The sequence below is a fragment of the Suncus etruscus genome, chromosome 7, assembly GCF_024139225.1.
Source record: "Suncus etruscus isolate mSunEtr1 chromosome 7, mSunEtr1.pri.cur, whole genome shotgun sequence".
NCBI classification, from domain to species: Eukaryota; Metazoa; Chordata; class Mammalia; order Eulipotyphla; family Soricidae; genus Suncus; species Suncus etruscus.
The window spans coordinates 129,773,646-129,795,626 of NC_064854.1; the positions used below are offsets into that span (position 1 = coordinate 129,773,646).

Below are 21,981 nucleotides of genomic sequence, written 5' to 3' on the forward strand. Positions count from 1 at the left end.
TGCTCAGAAATCTCTCCTGGCAGGCTCAGGGGACCACATGGGATGTCGGAAACCAAACCTGAGTTCGTCCTGGAACAGCTGCATGCAAGTCAAATGCCCTACCTCTATTCTATCACTCTGGCCCTCATATAATTTCTTAAATCACTTTTCAACTTTATAAAAATATTTTCAATTCAAGGTTTGGGGGACAAACACTCAACAGAGGCCAGGACATACTGCTCCAGGCAAGTATTCCAGGGCTATTCCCAGTGATCCATGGGGGATCATATGGCTCTAGGAATTAAATCAGAAGCTTCTGCATGCAAATTATGGGCTCCAACCCTTTGTTCTATCTCCTTCATCCCAAATATATATACCTTACATAAAAGGTATATATATACCTTATATACATACATACACATATATATTTTGGACCAAGGACCATATATATATATATGTTTGTGTGTGTATATATGTATACATTTATATTTATCCCTACACAGAATTTCTATAACTTTATCCACGAATTATGGATGCCTTTCAGAATTGTATATGAGTATGTGTTTTGAGGGTGTGTGTGGTCATTGTTGCAAGTCAGCTCCTGAAGAGGTTGACTGATGGAGGGATGGAGGATGAGGTCTTTCCCCTCCAGCTCAGAGCATGCATCTGTCACCCCGTCCAGCTGATGGTTCTGAGGTAAAATGGCGGGTAAACAGCTCACAGACAGTCAGGCTTATGGAATATTAGCTTTATTCGGTGGACAAGACTGAAGTCCAAGGCCTCAGCCTCAGTTCCTGCCAACCACCCCTCGCCTTCCACAGACCCTTGTTTTTATCCCCCAGAATCAGGTACCACCCAATGGTGGGATCAGATACCACCCAATGGTGGAAGCAGAATCAGGTACCACCCTAGGGTGGGGGCAGAATGCCAGATCACACCCTAGGGTAGGGCACAATCATCGATCAGGGTAGGGTCAGTAGCATAATAATCCCCAAAATATTTACATACACAACAGTCATGATATACAGAGGATCCAACCCAGGGCCTCAGAAATGACAAATGCTCTACTTGGGAGCTCAATCCCCTTTTTATCTTTTAAAATACTCTACGTGCTCACCTATGAACAGTTATATCACTTTGTTTTATTCTCCAGTCTTCTACAATATTTGATCTGCTAGTAATCCCACCTGTTTTCCTTATCATGATTGTTTTCACCACTAAAAGTTAGATTTGGGTGATTTCTCCCTCCCCCTCAGTATCATTTATGTCTTCCTCTAAAATATGGAACAATACTCTAATGAATACTAAATGAATGTTCTTATCTGCTATTGTATCTGTGTCACATTTAGGTTGGTTTCAAACTTCAAGAAATATTTTTTTCCTCACTATATGTTCTTTTTTCACATTTTATTTCTTTAGTTGATTTTTTTTTATCTTTATCTAAGCCCCTTTGTTACAGTCATGATTGTAGTTGGGTTTCACCCTCCTTCACCAGTGCAACCTTCCCACCACGAACACCCCCGTCTACCTCCAGCCCCACCTTCTAATTCTCTCACTCACTACCATTGCCATGATACTTGTAAGTGTAGTTATTTCTCTAACTTTGCGGTAAGCTTCCTATCAGGGGCCGGTCCTTCCAGCCCTCATCTCTATTGTCTCTGGGCATTATTACAATACTGTCTTTTATTTTTCTTAAAACCCGTAGATCCTCACTATATTCTCTTTCATCTTTGCATGTCAGGAAGTCTTTGATTAAATGATGGGTATTATGAATTTTTCAACTTTTAGGCTTCGCATACTTCTGTATTTTCACATGTAGTTTCTTGTAAAAATTTCTCTCCCATGCCTGTTACTATTGTAGCAATGACCGGGGTCATACATGCCTGACTAGGGTGCTTATGTGTTTACTTGTGATGATCACTGAGGATTTCACATAAAGAGTGATGCTGGCATGAACAGTACTTGCCAAGGGTCACACTCCTTTAGTTGTGGTTCTTTATTATCTGTGTTCCTTGGAATGTCACACTCCGTAGTGTTGTGCTTCACACACATTTTACAGTAGCAGTGCTAGCTGGGGATCACATATAGCATCCTTATTTTAATTCCAGAGCTACATCTACATGTATTCAGAGTGGCAGAAATCACAGAGTTTACAGACAGCAGAACTGCTAATGATGTGGCACAGGGATTGAACTTGTTACCTGATGTGTGCAAGTATTTGTACCCATGAGATATCAGAACAGTTTCCTCGAAGAATTCTAGAGCTCTTTTCTGGAATATAATTACTTGGAAAGAGTTTAGTCCTTTTTCTCTTTTTAAAAGAACTTTTAAAGAACATGAGTGGCTAAAGAAACTGTTCTAGATATACACAATGGAATCCTATGCAGCTGGCAGGAAAAATGAAGCCATGAACTTTTCCTACTCATGGATGGACATGGAAATTACTATACTGAATGAAATGAGTCAGAGGGAGAGAGATAGACACGGAATAGTCTCACTTATCTAAATCATGGGATTTATGAGAAATAAAAGACATTATTATAACAACACTCAAAGACAATAGATATGAGGGCTGAAAGGATCAGCTCACGATATGAAGCTTAGAGAATGCAGATATGCAGTTAGAGAAATAACTACACTAACAACTATCATGACAATGGTAATGAGTAGGAAAAGTAGAATGCCTGTCTCAAAGACAGGCAGGGGTGGGGGAGAAGGGAGATGGGTGCTATTGGTGGTGGGAATGCTGCACCGATGAAGGGGGAGTGTTCTTTTTATGACTGAAACCCAACTACAAACATGTTTGTAGTTATAGTGCTTAAATAAACATATTATTTAAAAAATAAAAAAACTTAAAAAAATAAGATTCTATGATTTGCAATACTATTTTTTGAAGTTTCTAGAGATTCGCAATACTATTAATGATAGTTTCCATTGTACATAATTTCAACACCACACCCATCACCAGTGTCCCCACCTCTCCTCCATTGTACAATGCTCCTCCTTTTCTATGGCCCTTTTGCTATCTTGTTGTGTATCATTAAGTCCCACACATGAGAAATCATCCTGTATCTATCTCTTTCCTTCTAAACAACCTCACTGAGCATGAAATCATTTCATTCCATTCATGTCACAGTAAATTGCATGATTTCGTTCTTTCTTAAAATTGCATCGTATTCAATTGCATATATGTCACACCTTTTTTATCCATCCATCTGTAGTTGGGCATTTGGATTGTTTTCATATCTTGGCTCTTATTGCCTTTTGGTCTTTAAGACCTGCTGGGTGAAATTAGAGTAGTATTTACTTTGTGGTTAATTATTTCCCTTTGTTGAAACTAGGCTCTTCAGAGGAATTTAACCAGTGACGATATTCCAATCTGTTTGTGAAACAAGTACTATTCTAAACACCATGAGCTCCCATCTACCTTTTGGGATTTTTTTTCTACACTTGGGTAATTTGTTCATCTATGTATATTGATCAGTACCCAGCTAAGTACTGGAGATAGCTCCTTTATAGATCTCCAAGTTTTTCTTCTTCATGCAGTCTTCTCTTTTGGGGGCTGAAACTCTATCTCTGCATTTGTCAAATTTATTTGGCTCGGTCTGAGTTTACCTTGCCATACCACCAACCACCATTAGCCACTGCTGCATAAAAGCTCTTGCACCACAAAGTATATACAGTTCACATGAGAACATAGGAAAAGAAGCAGGCAAAGTGGACTTGAGGAAACAAAGATAGATCTCTGACACAGCATTTTAAAGTATATTAGCTCCCTATATATTAAGTATGTTAATTAATTAAGTATATTAATCCCTATAACAATCCCCAGAGTGGGCCCAAGGGATAATGTAGGAGATAAACAACTTGCCTAGTTGGCCCTAATTCAAATCCCCAGTACCATATATGGGTCCCTGAACACAGCCAGGTATCATTCTTGAACATAGAACCAGGAATCACCCTGAATACTGTTATGTGGCTCAAACTCCATATCCCCAATCTGAAAGGGAGGAAGGGAGGGAGGAAGGGAGGAAAATAAGGAAGGAAGGAGGAAAGTGAGGGAGGGAAGGAGGGAAGGGAGGGAGGAAGGGAGGGAAGAAAGGACGGGAGGCAGGCAGGAGTATGCTCCAAAATCCATGAAAATGAAAACCAAAAATCTCTTTTGGGCCTATTAAATTTCAGGAAGGGAAGGAGAAAGAGAGAAAGGGAAGGAAGGAAAGAAGGAGAGAGGGAAGGTGGGAGAGAGGGAAGGGAGAGCCAAAGTAAAGAAAAAGAAGGTACAAAAATCCAGATTCTGGATTGATATTGCCACCATCACTTCTCCCTGTAAATAGACAGCACAGTCAGTGAAGAGGTCTGGATAAATCCACGCGGCTGATTTGATGTGTCAGCCAAGCCTGCAACAAACAGTGACGTTGGTGAAGTTGTTTGCTTAAGCGAACGTCAATCTGCAGTGATAACTATCACTGTTGGTCACATGGGGAAGGTCTTCCAACTCCCTTCCAATGTTGTCACTAGACTTCTGTCAAGAGGCAAGAAAACCTTAATTAAATAAATCGAGTCTTAACAAGAGAAGAGCCAGTGGCATTTGCCTCAATGCTGAGGGGTGCCAAGCAAGGGAAACAAATGGAATAAAATTGTGAGGCCAGATATTCTCCTTACCAAATCTTCCAAGTCCCTGGGCTTTTAGACAATTGGTAAGAAGTGGATGTGGGGGCCGGAGAGACAGCATGGAGGTAAGGTGTTTGCCTTTCATGCAGAAGGCCATCGGTTCAAATCCCGGCATCCCATATGGTCCCCCGAGCCTGCCAGGGGTGATTTCTGAGCGTGAAGTCAGGAGTAACCCCTGAGCGCTGCCGGGTGTGACCCCCCCCCCCAAAAAAAAAAGAAGTGGATGTGACAGAAAGGAAATTGAAAATAGAACCGTTGGTACATGAAGATGGTGGCTTGTTGTTTTCTGTAATCACAGGAACTTCAGTAGAACTGAACTCTTGTGAAGAGTTTTGCATGCTTAACTCTTGAAGGCAGCGAAGAATAGAAACTAAAGCAGTCAGTGGTGGTGACCACAACCCAGAAGCTGAAACCATGCTCTAATTTTGCACAAAATTGCTAGTTCTGGCTCTTTTATCTATGTAGAACTTTTCATCTAAACATTGAGGATTACAGTTAGTTGTGTGTAAAATAACATCTTGAAACTAGACTGAGAGACCATTTAGCCCTCAGTCATTTGTTCTAAGCCACAAAGTGTCAGTGTAAACATTTTCTTTTTTCAGTTTTTGGGCCAGTGTTACTCCTGGCTCTGCACTCAAAAAAATCACTCCTGATTCATCTAGCAAAGTGGCAGGCTACAAAATTAACATGCAAAATGACCTTCTTGTACAAATAATGTTAGAGAAGAAAATGAACATTAAAAAACATCCCAGTCACATTAGTGCCCCAGAAACTCAAATATTTTAGGAGGCAACTTAACTAAAGATGTGAAGGATCTATACAAAGAAAACTACAAAACACTGCTTCAAGAAATAAAAGAAGACAAAAGGAAATGGAGACAAATACCCTATTCATGGGTTGGGAGGATTAACTTCATTAAAATGGCAATACTTCCAAAGCATTGTACATATTTAATGCAATCCCTCTAAGGATACCCATGACATTCTTCAAAGAAGTGGATCAAACACTCCTGAAATTCATTTGGAACAATAGACACCCACAAAGAGCTAAAGCTAAACACCCTTGGGAAAAAAAGATGGGAGGCAACACTTTTCCCTACTTTAAGTTGTGTTACAAAGCAATAGTCATCAAAACAGCATGGTACTGGAATAAAGACAGACCCTTAGTTCAGTGGAATAGACTTGAGTATTCAGAGAAAGTTTCAAGGACATACTATTCATCTTTGATAAAAGGGCAAGAAATGCAAAATGGAGCAAGGAAAGCCTCTTCAATAAGTGGTGTTGGGACAATCGTCAGCCACATGCAAAAAAATTGAACTTGGGTCTCCACCTAACACTATGCACAAAGGTCCAAATCCAAATGGATTAAAGACCTTGATATCAGACCCAAAACCATAAGGTATATAGAACAACATGTAGATAAAACACTCCATGACATTGAAACTAAATACATCTTCAAGGAGGAAACATCACTGTCCAAACAAGTGGAAGTAGAGATAAACAGACTGGACTATATTAAGCTGAGGAGCTTCTGCACCTCAAAGGAAATAGTGACGAGGATATAAAGGCCACCCACAGAAAGGGAGAAACTATTCACCCAATACCCATCAATAAGGGGCTATATCTAAGATTTACATGGTACTACTGACAGAGCTTAACAAGAAAAATTATCTAACCCCATCAAAAAATGGAGAGAAGAAATAAACAGACACTTCCTCAGAGAAGAAATACAAATGGCCAAAAGGCACATGAAAAAATGCTCCACATCACTAATTATCAGGGAGATGCAAACCAAAATATGAGGTACCATTTCACAGTACAGAGAAAAAAAAATCACAGAGACATCGCCAAAAGAAAAAATAATCAGTGCTGATGCGGATGTGAGGTGAAAGGAACTCTCATTTCACTGCTGATGGGAATGTTGTCTAGACTAGAATTTGTAGAAAACAATATGACAATTCCTCAAAAAATTGGAAATTGAGCTCCCATAAAATCCAGCTATACCATTCCTAGGGGTATACCCTAGGAACACATAAACACAATACAAAAATGCCTTCTGCACACCTATATGCATTACAGCAGTATTTACAATAGCCAGGATTTGGAACAACCCAGATACCCGAACAACAGATGAGTGGCTAAAGAGACTGTGGTACATCTATACAATGGAATACTATGCAGCAGTCAGGAAAATGAAGTCATGAAATATTCCTATACCTGGATGGACATGGAAACTACTATGCTGAGTGAAATAAGTCAGAGGGAGATAGAGACACACAGAATAGTCCCACTCATCTATAGGTTTTTAAAAAATAAAATAAAATATGGTAATAATACATAGAGACAATAGGAAGGACCGTCCCACAGTATGAAGCTTACCACAAAGCGTGGTGAGTGCAGTTAGAGAAATAACTACACTGACAACTATCATGACAATGGTCATGAGTGAAGCCAATAGAATGCCTGTCTCGAAGACAGGGGAAGAGGGTGATGAAGTGAGGAGGGTGGTGGGAAGGTTGCACTAGTGAAAGTGAGTGTTCTTTTGTATAACTGAAACCCAACTACAAACATGTTAGTAATCATAGTGCTTAAATAAAGATATTATAAAAAAATGAAGATTTATGAAAAAGACTGTTTTTTGGGGGGACCAGGGGGCCCTACTTGGAGGCACTCAGTTATCCTCCTAGCACACTCTGGGTATTGAATGTGGCTGGGGCTTTGGCATCTTTGAGCCATCTCTCTAGCCCTTAGGAAAAAAATTGAGCTTACATGTACTTATGTGAATAACTTGATTATCTCGGGAATTAAAAGTATAAAGCAGGGATTGAGAATTTAAATCCTATTACCAATCTTATTGAACCAACATGCTATTTAAATTTGGCTACTAAGCTTAAATGGTTTCAAGTCTTTCTTCTAGAAATTACTCTTAGAACTTAATGGGTAAAAATTACTTTTGGGAGCCAGAGGGTAAGGGGATCCCCAGCCTTGTCTTTTCAATCATCCATGAGTATAGCATTGGAGGCCACAGAGCACCATCATGGTGGACTGACAGAACATTCTTGGGCCCTTCCTAACATTCAACTGTCAGCCTGTTGGCTAGGAAGCACTGGCAAGGGTGTCCAGGTCCTTTGAACACCACTCGAGAGCACCCCCATCCAAACTAACACAAATAAAAACTACTCTTGGGGCTGGGGAGATGGTTCAAAAGGGTTGGAGTTCTTTCTTTGCATGGGGCACCTGTAACTCTGATGCTTTGCTCTCTAAACATGGCCATGAACGACTCCTCAGCACTAAGTCAGGAGTATTTCTAATGCAGTGGCAGGCATGCACCAAAATTCAAGAAAATGTTAGGTGACATCTTATTTTCTCCAAAACAAAGATCATCTCTGATTCCTTTGTATGTCTGTTTGCAACTTGGATTTACCCCAAAACAGAGATTGTCTTACTTATTGTCATACTGGGCGGGACTGGCTCAGGATAGCCTGAGCTATCTGCCCTTACTATGTCCTGACTGTCCCACCTGGGGGTGGTCTCTGGACTCAATAAAAATGGCAGTTTTGGCAGGCCGCTGGCTCTCCATACAGGCAGAAGACTGCCAGATTCCACGTGTTTCACCCTCAGCCTGGTTTGGATTATTTCATGCACGACCCTGATTCAGACTTGTTCACTTGGGGTTGGATATATGGCACGTGGGGTGATTTTACAGAAAACCACAACCAGGGCCGAAGAGATAGCATGGAGGTAAGGCATTTGCCTTTCATGCAGAAGAATGGTGGTTCTAATCCCGGCATCCCATATGGTCCCCGAGCTTGCCAGGAGCGATTTCTGAGCATAGAGCCAAGAGTTACCCCTGAGCCAGGAGTCACCCCTGAACGCTGCCGGGTGTGACCCAAAAACAAACAAACAAAAACCAAACGTCTACTCAGAGTGGATTAAAGAAATTCCAGTAAGAATTTGAAAATGAAGGACTCTGGTTAGTTCCAAGGGCTAGAGTACATGCTTTGCATGCTGAAGGACTGAGTTCTATCCCACATGATTCTACAAACTACATGTCTGAAATAGACTCTGACACCACCAAGTGTGGTCTGCAGACCAAATATTTCAAAGTGCTGTTTGCCTTCTATTCTGCAGCTAGGAGTTGATTAAGCTACCTCATCTAGACAAGGGATTCAATACTACTTTTGTATGTTAATAATTACTTACTACTTATAGTATTTTTCACTCTATAAGATGCTCCTGACTCTAAGACGTACATAGTTTTTAGATGCTCTCCACTGCACGTAGGCTTCAGCTTCAGGCAGCATTCGCTCCATAAGACACACTTTGATGGGGCAAAGAAGTGCATCTTATGGTGTGAAAAATATGGTATATGTAGCATAGATTCAAGATATAGTTGTTAAAATCAGTCAGGGGCTAGGAATTTGTCTTAAAGGAATGGAGCACATGCTTAGCATGAAATCCTTCTGTACTTTTTCATGTGTGGCCAAAGTAGATCCCAGCAGTGATGGGCTAAGTTACCTCACCAATGAGCCTATACCTCCTGGTTGAGTTTGGCCCAGAGTGGCCCTCAGCCTACCTCTCCCACCCTGGGGAGTGGGCACTACTCCATGTAGCCCACTTTAAAAAATGATCAAGGGGCAGGAGCAATAGCACAATGGGTAGGGTATTTGCCTTGCACTTGGCAGACCCAGGTTTGATCCCTGGCATGCCATATAGTCCCCTGAGCACCGTCAGGAATGACTCTTTAGTGCAGAGCCAGGAGTAAATCCTGAGTATTGCTGAGTGTGGCCCAAAAGACAAAACAAGACCGCCCCCCAAAAAAGTGATTCGAAAATAAAAAAAAAATGAGTAAGGAAATCATAGTTTCCATAAAAATATATGTGGAAAATGAAACAGAAATGAGTCCTGCAAAAAGCTTTGATAGCATTTATTAGAAGCACTTATTTTAAAGCTTACTCTATTTAAAATCTTGTATTTAACTGGGACTAGAGATATAGTCTACTGACCACTTGCTTTTTACTCAGCTGACCTGCATTTTATCCCTGGTAGCACACCTGAAATCCCACGCCCATCAGCAGTGATCCCTGAGTGCACAGCAGGAGTAAACTCTAAGAACCGCTGAATGCGCTCCATCCACCACCCAAAAAAGGTTTGTATTTGGGCTTAGGAGGCAAACATTTTAGAAACAACTGCCCAAAGCTGAAATGTAACATTTATAGAGCAAATATTGTACACAAGACGATGATGTCTTTTTAATGCAATTTATTTGAAATGCTTCCAGAAAAGTTTAAGGCCAGTATACAAAACCATCAGCTCCTCAAAACATTACTTGGCTTTCCTCTTAGAGGCTATCACTCTACAGACCTTTTTTACTCAATACATTGGCCAAAAGGCAGTCCATGGCTCCTGCAAACAGTGATCCATTCTTTCCCCACCATGAAACAACTGCTCTTGGCTTTCTTCTGCTTCTTTTTGCAACAAGTTCATTTTCTTGCTGAGTCTGTAACAACTTAGAAATGAAGCTATCTTAAATAAACTTGTAATAAAAAAAACCACCATGTTTAAAATCTATAAATACAGAAATACATTTTACAGGGAAAACTTGACCAGGATTTTTTTTTTGAAAAATAAGTAATATACCTTGCATTTTTATGAATGAATCTTGTAACATAGCTTCTTTGAGTGTACAGGATAGATGTACATAATAAAACGACAACACAGTGTTTACTGCTTTCTTTTCTGTAAACTTGAAAGACACAGAAAATTACAAAAGAAACTTTTTTTTTTTGGCAACAATAATTTAGAATCATTACTACTAGTGCTGGTGTGGGTATAACTTTGCACAGGTCATCCTTATTATTTACACCCGCCAGGAGCTTCTCTGTATATTCAGGTAATGTTTCTTAAGGTCTGTGACCCTCAGTGCACTGTAAATCAAAGCTGGACAAAGAGGTCCCGAGTTTGGAGAGTTCTTCCTAATTAATCAGATTAATAAAGTTGGCCTGGGGAAAATGGAATCGCGTTTCTCATCAGAACTGAGCCAGAGTGGCAAACTGAAACCCAAAGGCCAAGAGGGAAAACTTAGGTCTTTCAAAAACAAAATTTTCCCCCTGGCCTTTCCTGCAAGGACACCGGGCCTTGCTTTTCTCCTTCATGTTTCTCAATGAATGTATGGTGCAGCTTGTCTTCTCAACTTTCTTTTTGCACTTTTCTGTAAGCAGAGTCAGAAACGGTGTCGAGCTTTCAAATATGTTGGCTTGGACAGATCAGATGACAAGTGGGGCCCTCTTGTTATCTTGCCAGGCTACCCAGGCCCTTGAGTGCTTTTCCAGTGTCAGGCTACAAGAGGGTCTCTCTCGCACAAGCTGGCTGCTCTGGCAGAGACCTGCTGGTACAACGCACACTGGTGTTCGAGTTTCAGTGCTGGGAGCTGCTTTTGTGCCGATCCTGTTAAGATCATACTCTATCTCCTATTTGCATGGGGTCTACATGGAATGAAATAAATGGCAAGGTCAAGATTTTATTTCATAAAATAAAGCCTCTAGAACCCCCAGGAATGCTTCCATGCTTTCAGCTTTCTGGCTGGATGACATTGAAGCAAGTTCACTCCAAGCATTCATCTTTCCCAGTTCTTCTTCAGATGCTTTTGCAACACAGGAGTGACTTCCTTGTGGCCTGTCCTCAAGCTCTCAAAATTCAATCCATATCAAAGAAGTTAAAAAAAAACAACTCTTGAGAGGGACTCTTCCAGAAATTTGCACGACACAGTCATTGAGATAGCCACTTTCCTTCCATTTTAAAAAATCTACCAGGAAAACTGAACATCACTCGTTTAGGGACCTCTCCATCCATCCAGACACTTGTGGAATACAACAAAGCCATAGTTACCAGGTGCTAGCTTCTCCAGACAGAATGGCGGTTACAGTACTAGGGACATGAGGACGGATACACGAGGCTGAACCAACGCAGTCACCAAAGGATTCAAAAGTGCTTCTCCGAACTGTTCCGTGTGTGGAATGCAAATACTGTACAGGTAAGACACGGGGCTACTTCTGGGAAGTACGCAGGCTCTGTCAGACGTTGCTTTCAATGTGCTTGCTGTTCCCACAGGAGGAGTCTGTCTGTTCCATGCGTTCACAGTCCAGGCTCACTTCGCTGGTGTCCATGCTACAGTCAGACTCACTGTCCGATGGGTCCATCTGCTCAAGTTGTGTTTCTCCCTGAGGCTCCCCGCTCCCACTGGCAGAATCTAGAAATGGTCCCTCGGAGTCCAGCATCCCGGCTTGGCCAGCTGCACAGAGGACCGTCTCTTTGGCTTGACGGATACAGTTGAGCCACTGCTGTTTGTTGAAGGTGTCGTTGGCTTGGAGTGAATGGGTCTGGCTTTGGGCTCCGTTCTTGAAACTTACTCGGAAGAAGTTCTTAACTAGAAATGAAAAAGCACATATGGAAGAAAAAGGTCAGTAAGATCCTTCGGGCTAAAGGGGCAGGGAGAACAAGTAGAAAAGCTCTTACCCCACACCCCCATTTCCCTGGGGCTGAGACATCACAGATTGGCGACCAAAACGCATACCCCCGTACCCTTGATCCAGGACACCCCTTACTCAGCATCCATCATATTATTATAATATATTGTATATAACATACATTTGTATCTCAGAACTATAACAGGTTGAGCTCAGTTACTGTCAGACACTTGCAAATGGGAATCGCAGCTCTGATCAATTCCATCTTCTGTTTCAGGGTACCCCAGAGAACTAGTTACCAAACCCGGCTGTCTATCAAAATTCCTTGGAGAACTTGTTAAAAACTAGGCTTCTGGGCTCCACCAGGACTGGTTTGGATTCGGTGGGTCTAAGGTGGAACTGATAATCTTCACTTCCAACAGCTAGGCTAAGCTTGAGCTTTTTCCAGTTATGAAACTCTTCCTAATACCAGAACAAGACCATGGTTCTCCATAAGACAGTACCCATGCATTTAACATTACAAAGTATTGATATAAAAAAGGCATCATCATTAAAAATTTAGCTTCATTAAAATTTAATTATGCTGTATTTATTTTAGTTTTGGGGCCACACCAGTGCTACTCAGGGCTTACTTTTTTGGCTTTCTGCTCAGGATCACTCCTCTGAAAGACAGAGCATGCTAGGGATTGAACTAGGTCAGATATATGCAAAGCTAGCACCCTACCCTCTGTACTATCTTTCTGGACCCTGAGTTACATTTTAAAATGCCTCACTTGGTGGCTAAAGAGGATAGGTTAGCAGGTAAAGTGCTTGCCTTGCATGTCGCTGACCTGGGTCTGATATGCGGCATCCCATATAATTCTTGAAACACTACCAGGAGTGATACCGGAGTGCAAAGCCAGGAGTAATCCTTGAATATTTCAGGGTGTGTTCCCAAAACAAACAGATTAAAAACACCTTCAATGGATGCCATGTTCATTTAAAAATTATAGTGCACAGTTTGGAAGGCATTTCATTTGGTTTAATAATAAAAAACAATATTTAATAGGTCCAACATGTGGTATGCTACACTCAATCCACATGAGCAAATGTGCTCATTCCTCTTGTTCTTCGTCTTGATAGTCAAATGACTTGGAACCAGTTCAGATTCAGTTGCTCTTGGTCAAGGCCCCTAATTTCTTTATGCCTCAACTTTCCTACTTGTAAAATGGGAGGAATAAAGATAACCTTTCTGATATAGTTACGCTGGAAGATGAAAGTGTTAATACAATAATGGTTTACATAATGTCTGACCTAGTCGGTATTCAAGATATATTACTGCTGCTGCTTCTGCTACCATTAGGATTGAGTGAATGATGGGTAAAGAAGATGCCATATCTATTAATTAATTTGACAACAAGATATCCAAGAGGTTTAAGAGCAAAGGTTTTGCTCAAAGGCTTTGCTGGCCATTTAATCTAAAATAGACCTCTAATTGCTATTCCTATATATCTCATTATTGGGATTCAGTTTTTTTTTTTTTTTTTTTTTTTAGTTTTTTGTTTGTTTGTTTGGTTGGTTTGTTTTGGGGCCACACCCAGCAACACTCATGATTTATTCCTGACTTTGCACTCAGAAATCACTCCTGGCAGGCTCAGGGGACCATATGGGATGCTGGGGATCAAACCTGGGTGCGTCCCAGGTCAGCTGCATGCAAGGCAAATGCCCTACCGCTGTACAATCGCTCCGGCCCTGGGATTTGGTTTTTTGAACAGCACACAGCTAGTTTTTTGTTGTTGTTGTTGTTGACTAAATATCTCTTGACTTATATTTTAAGCTTCAAAGGGACAAGGAATTTAAGTTTTTGGTCTCCAATATCTTTTATTAGCTCCTAGCATGGTGCCTATATGTAGATATACCAGATAAGATACTGTTACCTTACCCTCTCTTGGTTACTTTTTTATTAATTAGAGCCTTTTTTTTTTTTTAATAATTACTGAGGAACTTTGAACCCAGTTTATGCTTCTTAGATCTCTTTAAAACAAATTGGAGGTGGGAATGTCGCACTGGTGAAGGGGGGTGTTCTTTATATGACTGAAACCCAACTACAAACATGTTTGTAATCAAGGCACTTAAATAAAGACATTATTTAAAAAAATAAAACTAAAACAAGTTTGCCAGCTCAACTATAAAAGCCACCGTGATGCAACATTAATCAGACAGCTTATGTGCTATTCATATGCTTTTACCTAACCGGAGACAGAGAAGCAGGCATACGGAATATCAGTTATATGTGGAAACAAGCTTTACCTGCAGTCTCTTTCTTTTTTTTAAAACTTTATTTATTGATTGATTGGTTTATGGGCCATACCCAGCGGAGCTCAGGGGTCACTCCTGGCTCTGCACTCAGAAATCACCCCTGGCAAGTTGGGGAACCATATAGAATGCCGGGGATTGAACAGGGTCCTTCCCGAGTCGAATGCATGCAAGGCAAATGCCCTACCGCTGTGCCATCTCTCCGGCCCCTTTTTCTTAATCTTTTTTTGTTTGTTTGGTTGGTTGGTTGGTTTTGGGTCACACCAGGCAGTGCTGAGGGTTTACTCCTAGCTCTACGCTCAAAAATCGCTCCTGGCGGGCTCTAGCGGGGGACCATATGGGATGCTGAGATTCGAACACCATCCTTCTGCATGCAAGGCAAACACCCTACCACCATACTATCTCTCTGGCCCCTTTTAATTTTTTTTGCTTGTTTTTGTTTTGCCCTCTTCCTTAATCTTTCTCAAAATCTCATGAAGTAGGTAGGCATGCACCCCATTTTGCATAAAGGAAACAGGGTCCCAAAGATGGAGCAAGGTCCTAACATTTTAAGTAGTGAGACAAATTGCTGTTTCAATTCAAGACCATTGCTCTTCCCTTTTTCTGCAGTTGGCCATCCCATCACAAACAAAGATAAAATCAAAATAGAGTGTCATGCGATGCGTACTTCTTTCGTTGTTGCTGAAAGCACCGCGCAATGAGCCACCCAGCCTCACTTCTCCATCTTGCAGATCTTCCAGCAGCAGGTCCTTCACTGGAATGGGCTGCCGGTACAACTGGTAGCAGAGCTGCTCGTTGTGGGTGACAGCTCGAGTGATGACAAGCACTTCTTGGAAGAGGAAAACGTGCAGTTTCTGGAAGAAAAGAAGCCACAGGAGTTCACTAGTGGACCTCCACAGGCAAGGAATTCTTGCCTATCTACCAGGTTCACTTTGGATTATAGCTTTCTACGCTTAAGTCTCTTTATTTGCAGACATACAGAAGTTGGTAGGTTGGAGGCATTTCCGGATTCTTTCATTACTATTAATAGAAGTAATTTCCTGGAGCCTCATTAGAGAGGATCTTTCTAGAGGCAAATACACCCACTTCCAACTCCAGGATCACTGTCCGTATTGAATATTACAACCTGTAACAACACACATAGCATCAGGCTCCCATAAGAAAAATGAGAAGGATGGGGCCAGAGTGATAGCACAGCGGTAGGGTGTTTGCCTTGCACGTGGCCAACCCAGGAGGAACGCAGGTTCGATTCCTGGCATCCCATAAGGCTCCCTGAGCATGCCAGGAATGATTTCTGAGTGCAGAGCCACTTTCTGAGTGCTGCAGGGTGTGGGCCCCCCAAAACAAAACAAAAATAAAAACGTGCTTGAATTGACAAGGCACTACTGCTGATCACAATTTGATCCCCAGAATCACAGATGGCCCTCTGAGCACTTTCAAGTGTGATCCCTGAATTCCAGTGGATGTGACCAAAAACACAGTTAAAAAAAAAAAAAAAAAAGAGTGTAAGAAACTAAGAAACAGAGATTTAAAAAGTCACAATAAATGCTCCAGGGAAGACTCATTGCTATGACTGGAAAGTAGAAACAAGACCAACATCTAGTTAAGAATGAAAGTTAGGGCCCGGAGAGATAGCACAGCGGCGTTTGCCTTGCAAGCTGCCAACCCAGGACCTAAGGTGGTTGGTTGAAATCCCGGTGTCCCATATGGTCCCCCGTGCCTGCCAGGAGCTATTTCTGAGCAGACAGCCAGGAGTAACCCCTGAGCACCGCCGGGTGTGGCCCAAAAAAACAAAACAAAACAAAACAAAATACAGTATGTTTCAAGAGTCCTCATATAAAGGACAACAGGAAAGCAATATTTGTGCAAAGAACATGACCCTGCATAGAGAAGACAGCAACAGGAGGCCCAGCAACAAATAGATTACATGCAGGGGGAAGGCCCAGGCTGAGAAAGAGAGGAGTTACCCACCACACCCCGGTTGTTCTTCAGTTCGCCGTGACAACACAGCACTCTGGAGCTGTCGATCAGGGCATCCTTCTGGCCTTCTTCCAAGTAAAGAAGTCGCTCTTTATAGTAGCGGCATTCAGATTCTCCAGTCTTGACGTTGATTTCTGCCACAATTCCTTGAATGATGTTTATCTGCAGAAACAAAGGAGAAAGAATGGGGGAAGTTAGGCAGCTTTCCGCACCAAGTCACAGGGTCTTAGTTAAAATGTCACCAAGATACGCTGATACGCTTACATCAAACTCTGAGATACTCTTATATAAATTGCTGTTTTGTGAAAGGGGAACATAAGGCAAATCTCAACATACCACATGTCTCTTGATCCATACAGATAGACATGCAGAGCATAAACATATTTTTACATGTCTATAGCTATTTGATTATATATAAAACCAATTTCATTTGGTTAAAAAATCTTTTTTTTTTTTTTTTTTGGTTTTTGGGTCACACCCGGCAGCCCTCAGGAGTTATTCCTGGCTCTATGCTCAGAAATCGCTCCTGGCAGGCTCAGGGGATCATATTGGATGCTGGGATTCGAACCAATGACCTTCTGCATGAAAGGCAAACGCCTTACCTCCGTGCTATCTCTCCCACCCCCTGGTTAAAATTTTTACTTCAGGTATTGTTGTTTACAATAGTGTTAATAATACTTTCATGAAAATTCATTTCTGGGCTGGAGAGTTAGCACAGCGGTAGGGCATTTGCCTTGTACATGGCCAACCAGGGACAGACCCAGGTTCGATTCCCGGCATCCCATATGTCCCACCAAGCCTGCCAGAAGCTATTCCTGAGTGCAGAGCCAGGAGTAACCCCTGAGCACCTCTGGATATGGCCCCCAAACCAAATAAATCTATCTACCTATCTAGCTAACTAGCTCTTAGTATCAGATATTTGGCCTTTGATAAGTCTAATTTGTTAAAAAGAAATCATGTCCATTTTATAAACGCAAAGCAAATAAACAAAATTCTTTGGTATACAAATTATGTCTTTATTTCTGTATTTCTTGGTTTTCAAACGTAATGGGTTGTTTACTGTTATTAACAATAACAAAACCAAACATCTCACAAAATACGCTAAAAACATGAGTGCTTCTTTAATTCAAAGCAAAGCGCACCGAGCATCTGCTCAGTGTCAGACTACACAGTGGTATTAAAAATGAGGTTTTTTTTGTCATAACATAGCTCTAAAATATATGGAGGGCCATAGAGAAGGGGCCTGAGTGGTGATTTGCCTCGTGGCATGCAGAGAACCCCACTTTGAATCTCTGAAACTCTACTCGGAGTTACTCCAGGCATAGAACCCTACCCTGAGTACTGCCAGGTCTGGCCCAGACACCCTCCCTCTGAAATATCTGAACAATGGCTTTATGTCTATTTTTTCCCTATGAAATTTTAAATATTTATTTAGCAGTGCTGCACATTAACCACAGGGCCCGACACATACAAGGATCCAACCTTTGAACCACATCCCTGGCTCCTTTTACATTACTTTTTTTTTTTTTTTTTTGGTTTTTGGGTCACACCCAGCAGCGCTCAGGGGTTACTCCTGGCTCTACATTCAGAAATCACTCCTGGCAGGCTCAGGGGACCATATGGGATGCCATATAGGACTCGAACCACCGTCTTTCTGCATGCAAGGCAAACGCCTTACTTCCATGCTATCTCTACGCCCCTACATTACATTTTAAGCACGTAGTGGGGGCCATATATTTTTCTTTCCTTTAATATTTATTGCTTTGGCTCAGCTTATCAGTTAACCATTCCTAGGCATACCTGAACTGCTGAGATGAACTAGTAATTGAGTCTATTTCCTGAACTTCCTGCCAGTGTCCAGGAAATCAAAAAGAAGATGCAAAGCAGGCATAGACATATTTCCTTCCTAATTTAACTCAAACACTGAACAGCTGGCATATTACACAGCTGTGGCTAGTTTCAAATGCTGTTTCTCTTTCTGGTACCTGGAAAAAAATGTAACTATATAAAACAATAGAAACCATGTCAATCTATATTTTATGTGTCCCTGTACTAATAAGAGGAATTATCAACCTGGCATTTTATTAAAAGTATTTTTTTTTTTGCATATATGTTCACCCCACACACAAAGAGGGTTTAATTCTTGTGGATTAAGCACTGGTTCCCTAGAGGAATTTTTTTTTAACTTGATTGATTGATTGGTTTTGGGGCCACACCCAGTGGCGCTCAGGGGGTGACTCCTGGCTCAGCACTCAGAAATTGACCCTGGCAGGCTGAAGGACCATATGGGATGGTGGGAATTGAACTGGGTCCCACCCTGATTGGCCACATGCAAGGCACAGACCCCACTGATGTGCTATCTTTCTGGCCCTTGCAAGAGGAATTTTAATGCAAAATTATTGAAAGGGGTCAAGTTACTACAGCAAATTACCAATCCCAATCAACCATGGTAGTTGTGAGTTTAAATGAGATTTTTATGCAAGATTCAAAACAAAGGGAAAGGACAGGGAAAGGAGACAATGAGGAACAGCTGGAACAAAGAAGGGGTTAAGTCCACATAGGCTAGAATCAGCATCCTCAAAGTGTTCTCTGAAAACCCCATATGTTGGGTCACTTGTATGATAATATCATCTATTAACCGGTTCCTAATAAAAACCAAGAGCAGCAAGTTTCACTGATCTATGCATCAAAAGCAGGACAGTACTTCCTACTGATTCCAGTGGTTGTGTTTTGTTTCCGGGTCATACCTGGCAGTATCATGCAGCTGACACAGAGCTAGTGGTCGTCTTGGCAGTGCTAGGCCAACCAGTGCTGGGAATCAAACCCGGGTTTCTTGCATGCCAAACATGTGAACTAGGTTTCTTTGCGTAATTCCCCAGTCCAGTCCAATGAGGGCTTTTTTTTAAGGTGGTGAAGAAGGGTGGTGAGTGGAGAAAAAAGATGTCTGCAGGGTCATTTTCTGGGCAAAACAACCCTTAGAATTTATCACCTTAAACAACCAGCTAAATCCCTGGATTATTTGAATATCCAAGTCCTATTTTAAGAATTTTTCCTCTGGGAACATTCCTATAAACCTTCCAAAATACTATTAAGAAATTTTAATAAGGGGCCGGGCGGTGGCGCTGGAGGTAAGGTGCCTGCCTTGCCTGCGCTAGCCTAGGACGGACCGCGGTTCGATCCCCCGGCTCCCATATGGTCCCCCAAGAAGCCAGGAGCAACTTCTGAGCACATAGCCAGGAGTAACCCCTGAGCGTCACAGGGTGTGGCCCTATAAATATTTAGAAAAAAAAAAAAAAAAAAAAAAGAAATTTTAATAAGATGGGGTAGTTTACGCACTGCGCTAAGCAAAAGCTTCCTTTAAATCTAATCATGGAACTGAATGCGGTAGAAGCAACTTATTTAAAATTCTCTGATTTTTTTTTTTTTTTTTTTTTTACAAATGGAAATTTAACTCAAGCTACATTATTACTATGGATTTTCTATTTTTTTTTGGGGGGGGTTTTGGGCCACACCTGGTAACGCTCAGGGGTTACTCCTGACTATGTGCTCAGAAGTTGCTCCTGGCTTGGGGGACCATATGGGACACTGGGGGATCGAACTGCGGTCCGTCCAAGGCTAGCGCAGGCAAGGCAGGCACCTTACCTTCAGCACCACCGCCCGGCCCCGGATTTTCTATTTTTTAAACATTCATAACATACACAAACATGGGCTAAATATTTCTGCTTATCAAGAATAATGACATAGGGATTTTGAAAAGAAGGAGGAAATTATTTATTGTACCTATATTGTATAAAGTGGAATTTAGAAGAGTGGCTTTTTTTTGGTTTTTGGGTCACACCCGGCAGCACTCAGGGTTGCTCCTGGCTCTCAGAAATCACTCCTGGCAGGCTCGGGAGACAATATGGGATGCCGGGATTCGAACCACCGTCCTTCTGCATGCAAGGCAAATGCCCTACCTCTATGCTATCTCTCCAGCCCCTAGAAGAGTGGCTTTGCAGACATTCTCAAATGCAAGTATGCCATACTTCATGCACAAATCTACCTCAACAACAAGCTGCAGGCCAACTTTTGAAACTGGAATCACATTTCCTGCACTAGAGAAGCTGGTGTCTCCTCCTTTCCTTGCCAACAACCATATTCTTATCTATTTCAAAATTCACACTCTTGCTCTGTTTTTTGCTTTGTTTTATATTTTTTAAACAAAATAATTTGCCTATGCTCCATGTTAAAAAGAAGTACAATTATATTAGAGTCAAATTCTGAGAGGAGAGAAGGCTCAGTGTACGCTTTCAAAAAATAAAAAAGTAATCACTTAGACTAACTTGAGCTCCATGTTGCTTTCATTCCTGCAGACCACACACCAGCCAGAATGAACTATGGAGAGGCGGCAACTCCGCTGCATGCTTCCCAATAATAAAACAGACATGATGAAGTGAGATGGGCCTCAGCCCTGGGCCTGCATCACCCCTTGTGTTGAACTGGATATCTGCACTGTTTATGCCAGACACATCAAACACCTCGTGAATCAACACAGCCTTTCTCCTCTTTCCTTTCTAGCCCTTCCCTAGCCTGGTTCTACCATATCTAGAGGCCTGATTACCGTATTTTTCTGCTCTATAAGACGCACACAGTTTTTAGATGAGGAAAACAAGGAGAAATATTCTAAAGCAAATGGTGTACACTAAATAAAATATTTAATAAGCTAAAACAGAATAATGTTTCAACAGCAGTCATCGTGACATTAAGAATCATTAATGGGGCCCGGAGAGATAGCAAAGCGGCATTTGCCTTGCAAGCAGCCGATCCAGGACCAAAGGTGGTTGGTTCGAATCCCAGTGTCCATATGGTCGTCCCTGCCCCCCATGCCTGCCAGGAGCTATTTCTGAGCAGACATTCAGGAGTAACCCCTGAGCACCGCAGGGTGTGGCCCAAAAACAAAAAACAAAAAACAAAAAAGAATCATTAATGACTGTCATTAACGCCTGGAGAGAGTTGAAGTTTCAAGGACTCTTCTAGTTTTCTGGGAACCCCAAGAACTCCCCAGCTCCAGGGGGCATTTGCTCCATAAGATGCACCGACATTTGCCCCCATCTTTGGGGAGAGGAATGCGTCTTATGGTACAAAAAATATGGTACTTTCTGCAATTCCAGAGGCAAGGGGGCTCAAAGTGGCTGGGCTTTCAGCTTCACAGTATTGGATCACAAAGAAGTCAAAAGCTCAGGAGTCACAGTCCAGAGTTCCGACATCAACTCCCATCACCTGTAGGAAGCGGATCTGACAAGCCTCCTCTGGAAAGCCAGCCTAACAACAACAGCTATATTGTAGGCTATTAAGAGGATTAAAAGAAATATGGTACCCACAGGCAATAACATAAAGCTGATCTACTTGGCATGCACCAAATGTCAGCAGGCATTACTAGTGTGACTGCTTATGACTGCAAATGTCCTCTCTGGAAAGAGAGAGGAAGTTTACTCAGCAGCTCAAGGCTGTCAGATCATGGATGGATATCTTCCTTCAGTCATTGCCCAGATCCAGTCTAGTGAATCTATTTGCTGCTCTCCAACCCACACCCTTGTGTTTTTTGTTTTGTT

At 41.8% G+C, this 21,981-nt stretch overlaps 1 protein-coding gene across 2 annotated transcripts in view; it reads right to left on the reverse strand.

Moving 5' to 3' along the window:
* Window positions 1–10,946: 10,946 nt before the first annotated feature.
* The window catches only part of ARHGEF3 (Rho guanine nucleotide exchange factor 3), a 44,957-nt gene continuing 33,922 nt past the window's right edge, over window positions 10,947–21,981 (reverse strand). For both annotated transcript variants that reach the window (XM_049776195.1, XM_049776194.1), the window contains exons 8-10: window positions 16,382–16,552; window positions 15,078–15,264; window positions 10,947–12,075 (exon numbers count right to left, since the gene is read on the reverse strand). In XM_049776195.1, the coding sequence (XP_049632152.1) occupies window positions 11,723–12,075; window positions 15,078–15,264; window positions 16,382–16,552 (711 nt within the window). In that variant the 3' untranslated portion in view covers window positions 10,947–11,722. The remainder of the gene's footprint in view (window positions 12,076–15,077; window positions 15,265–16,381; window positions 16,553–21,981) is intronic.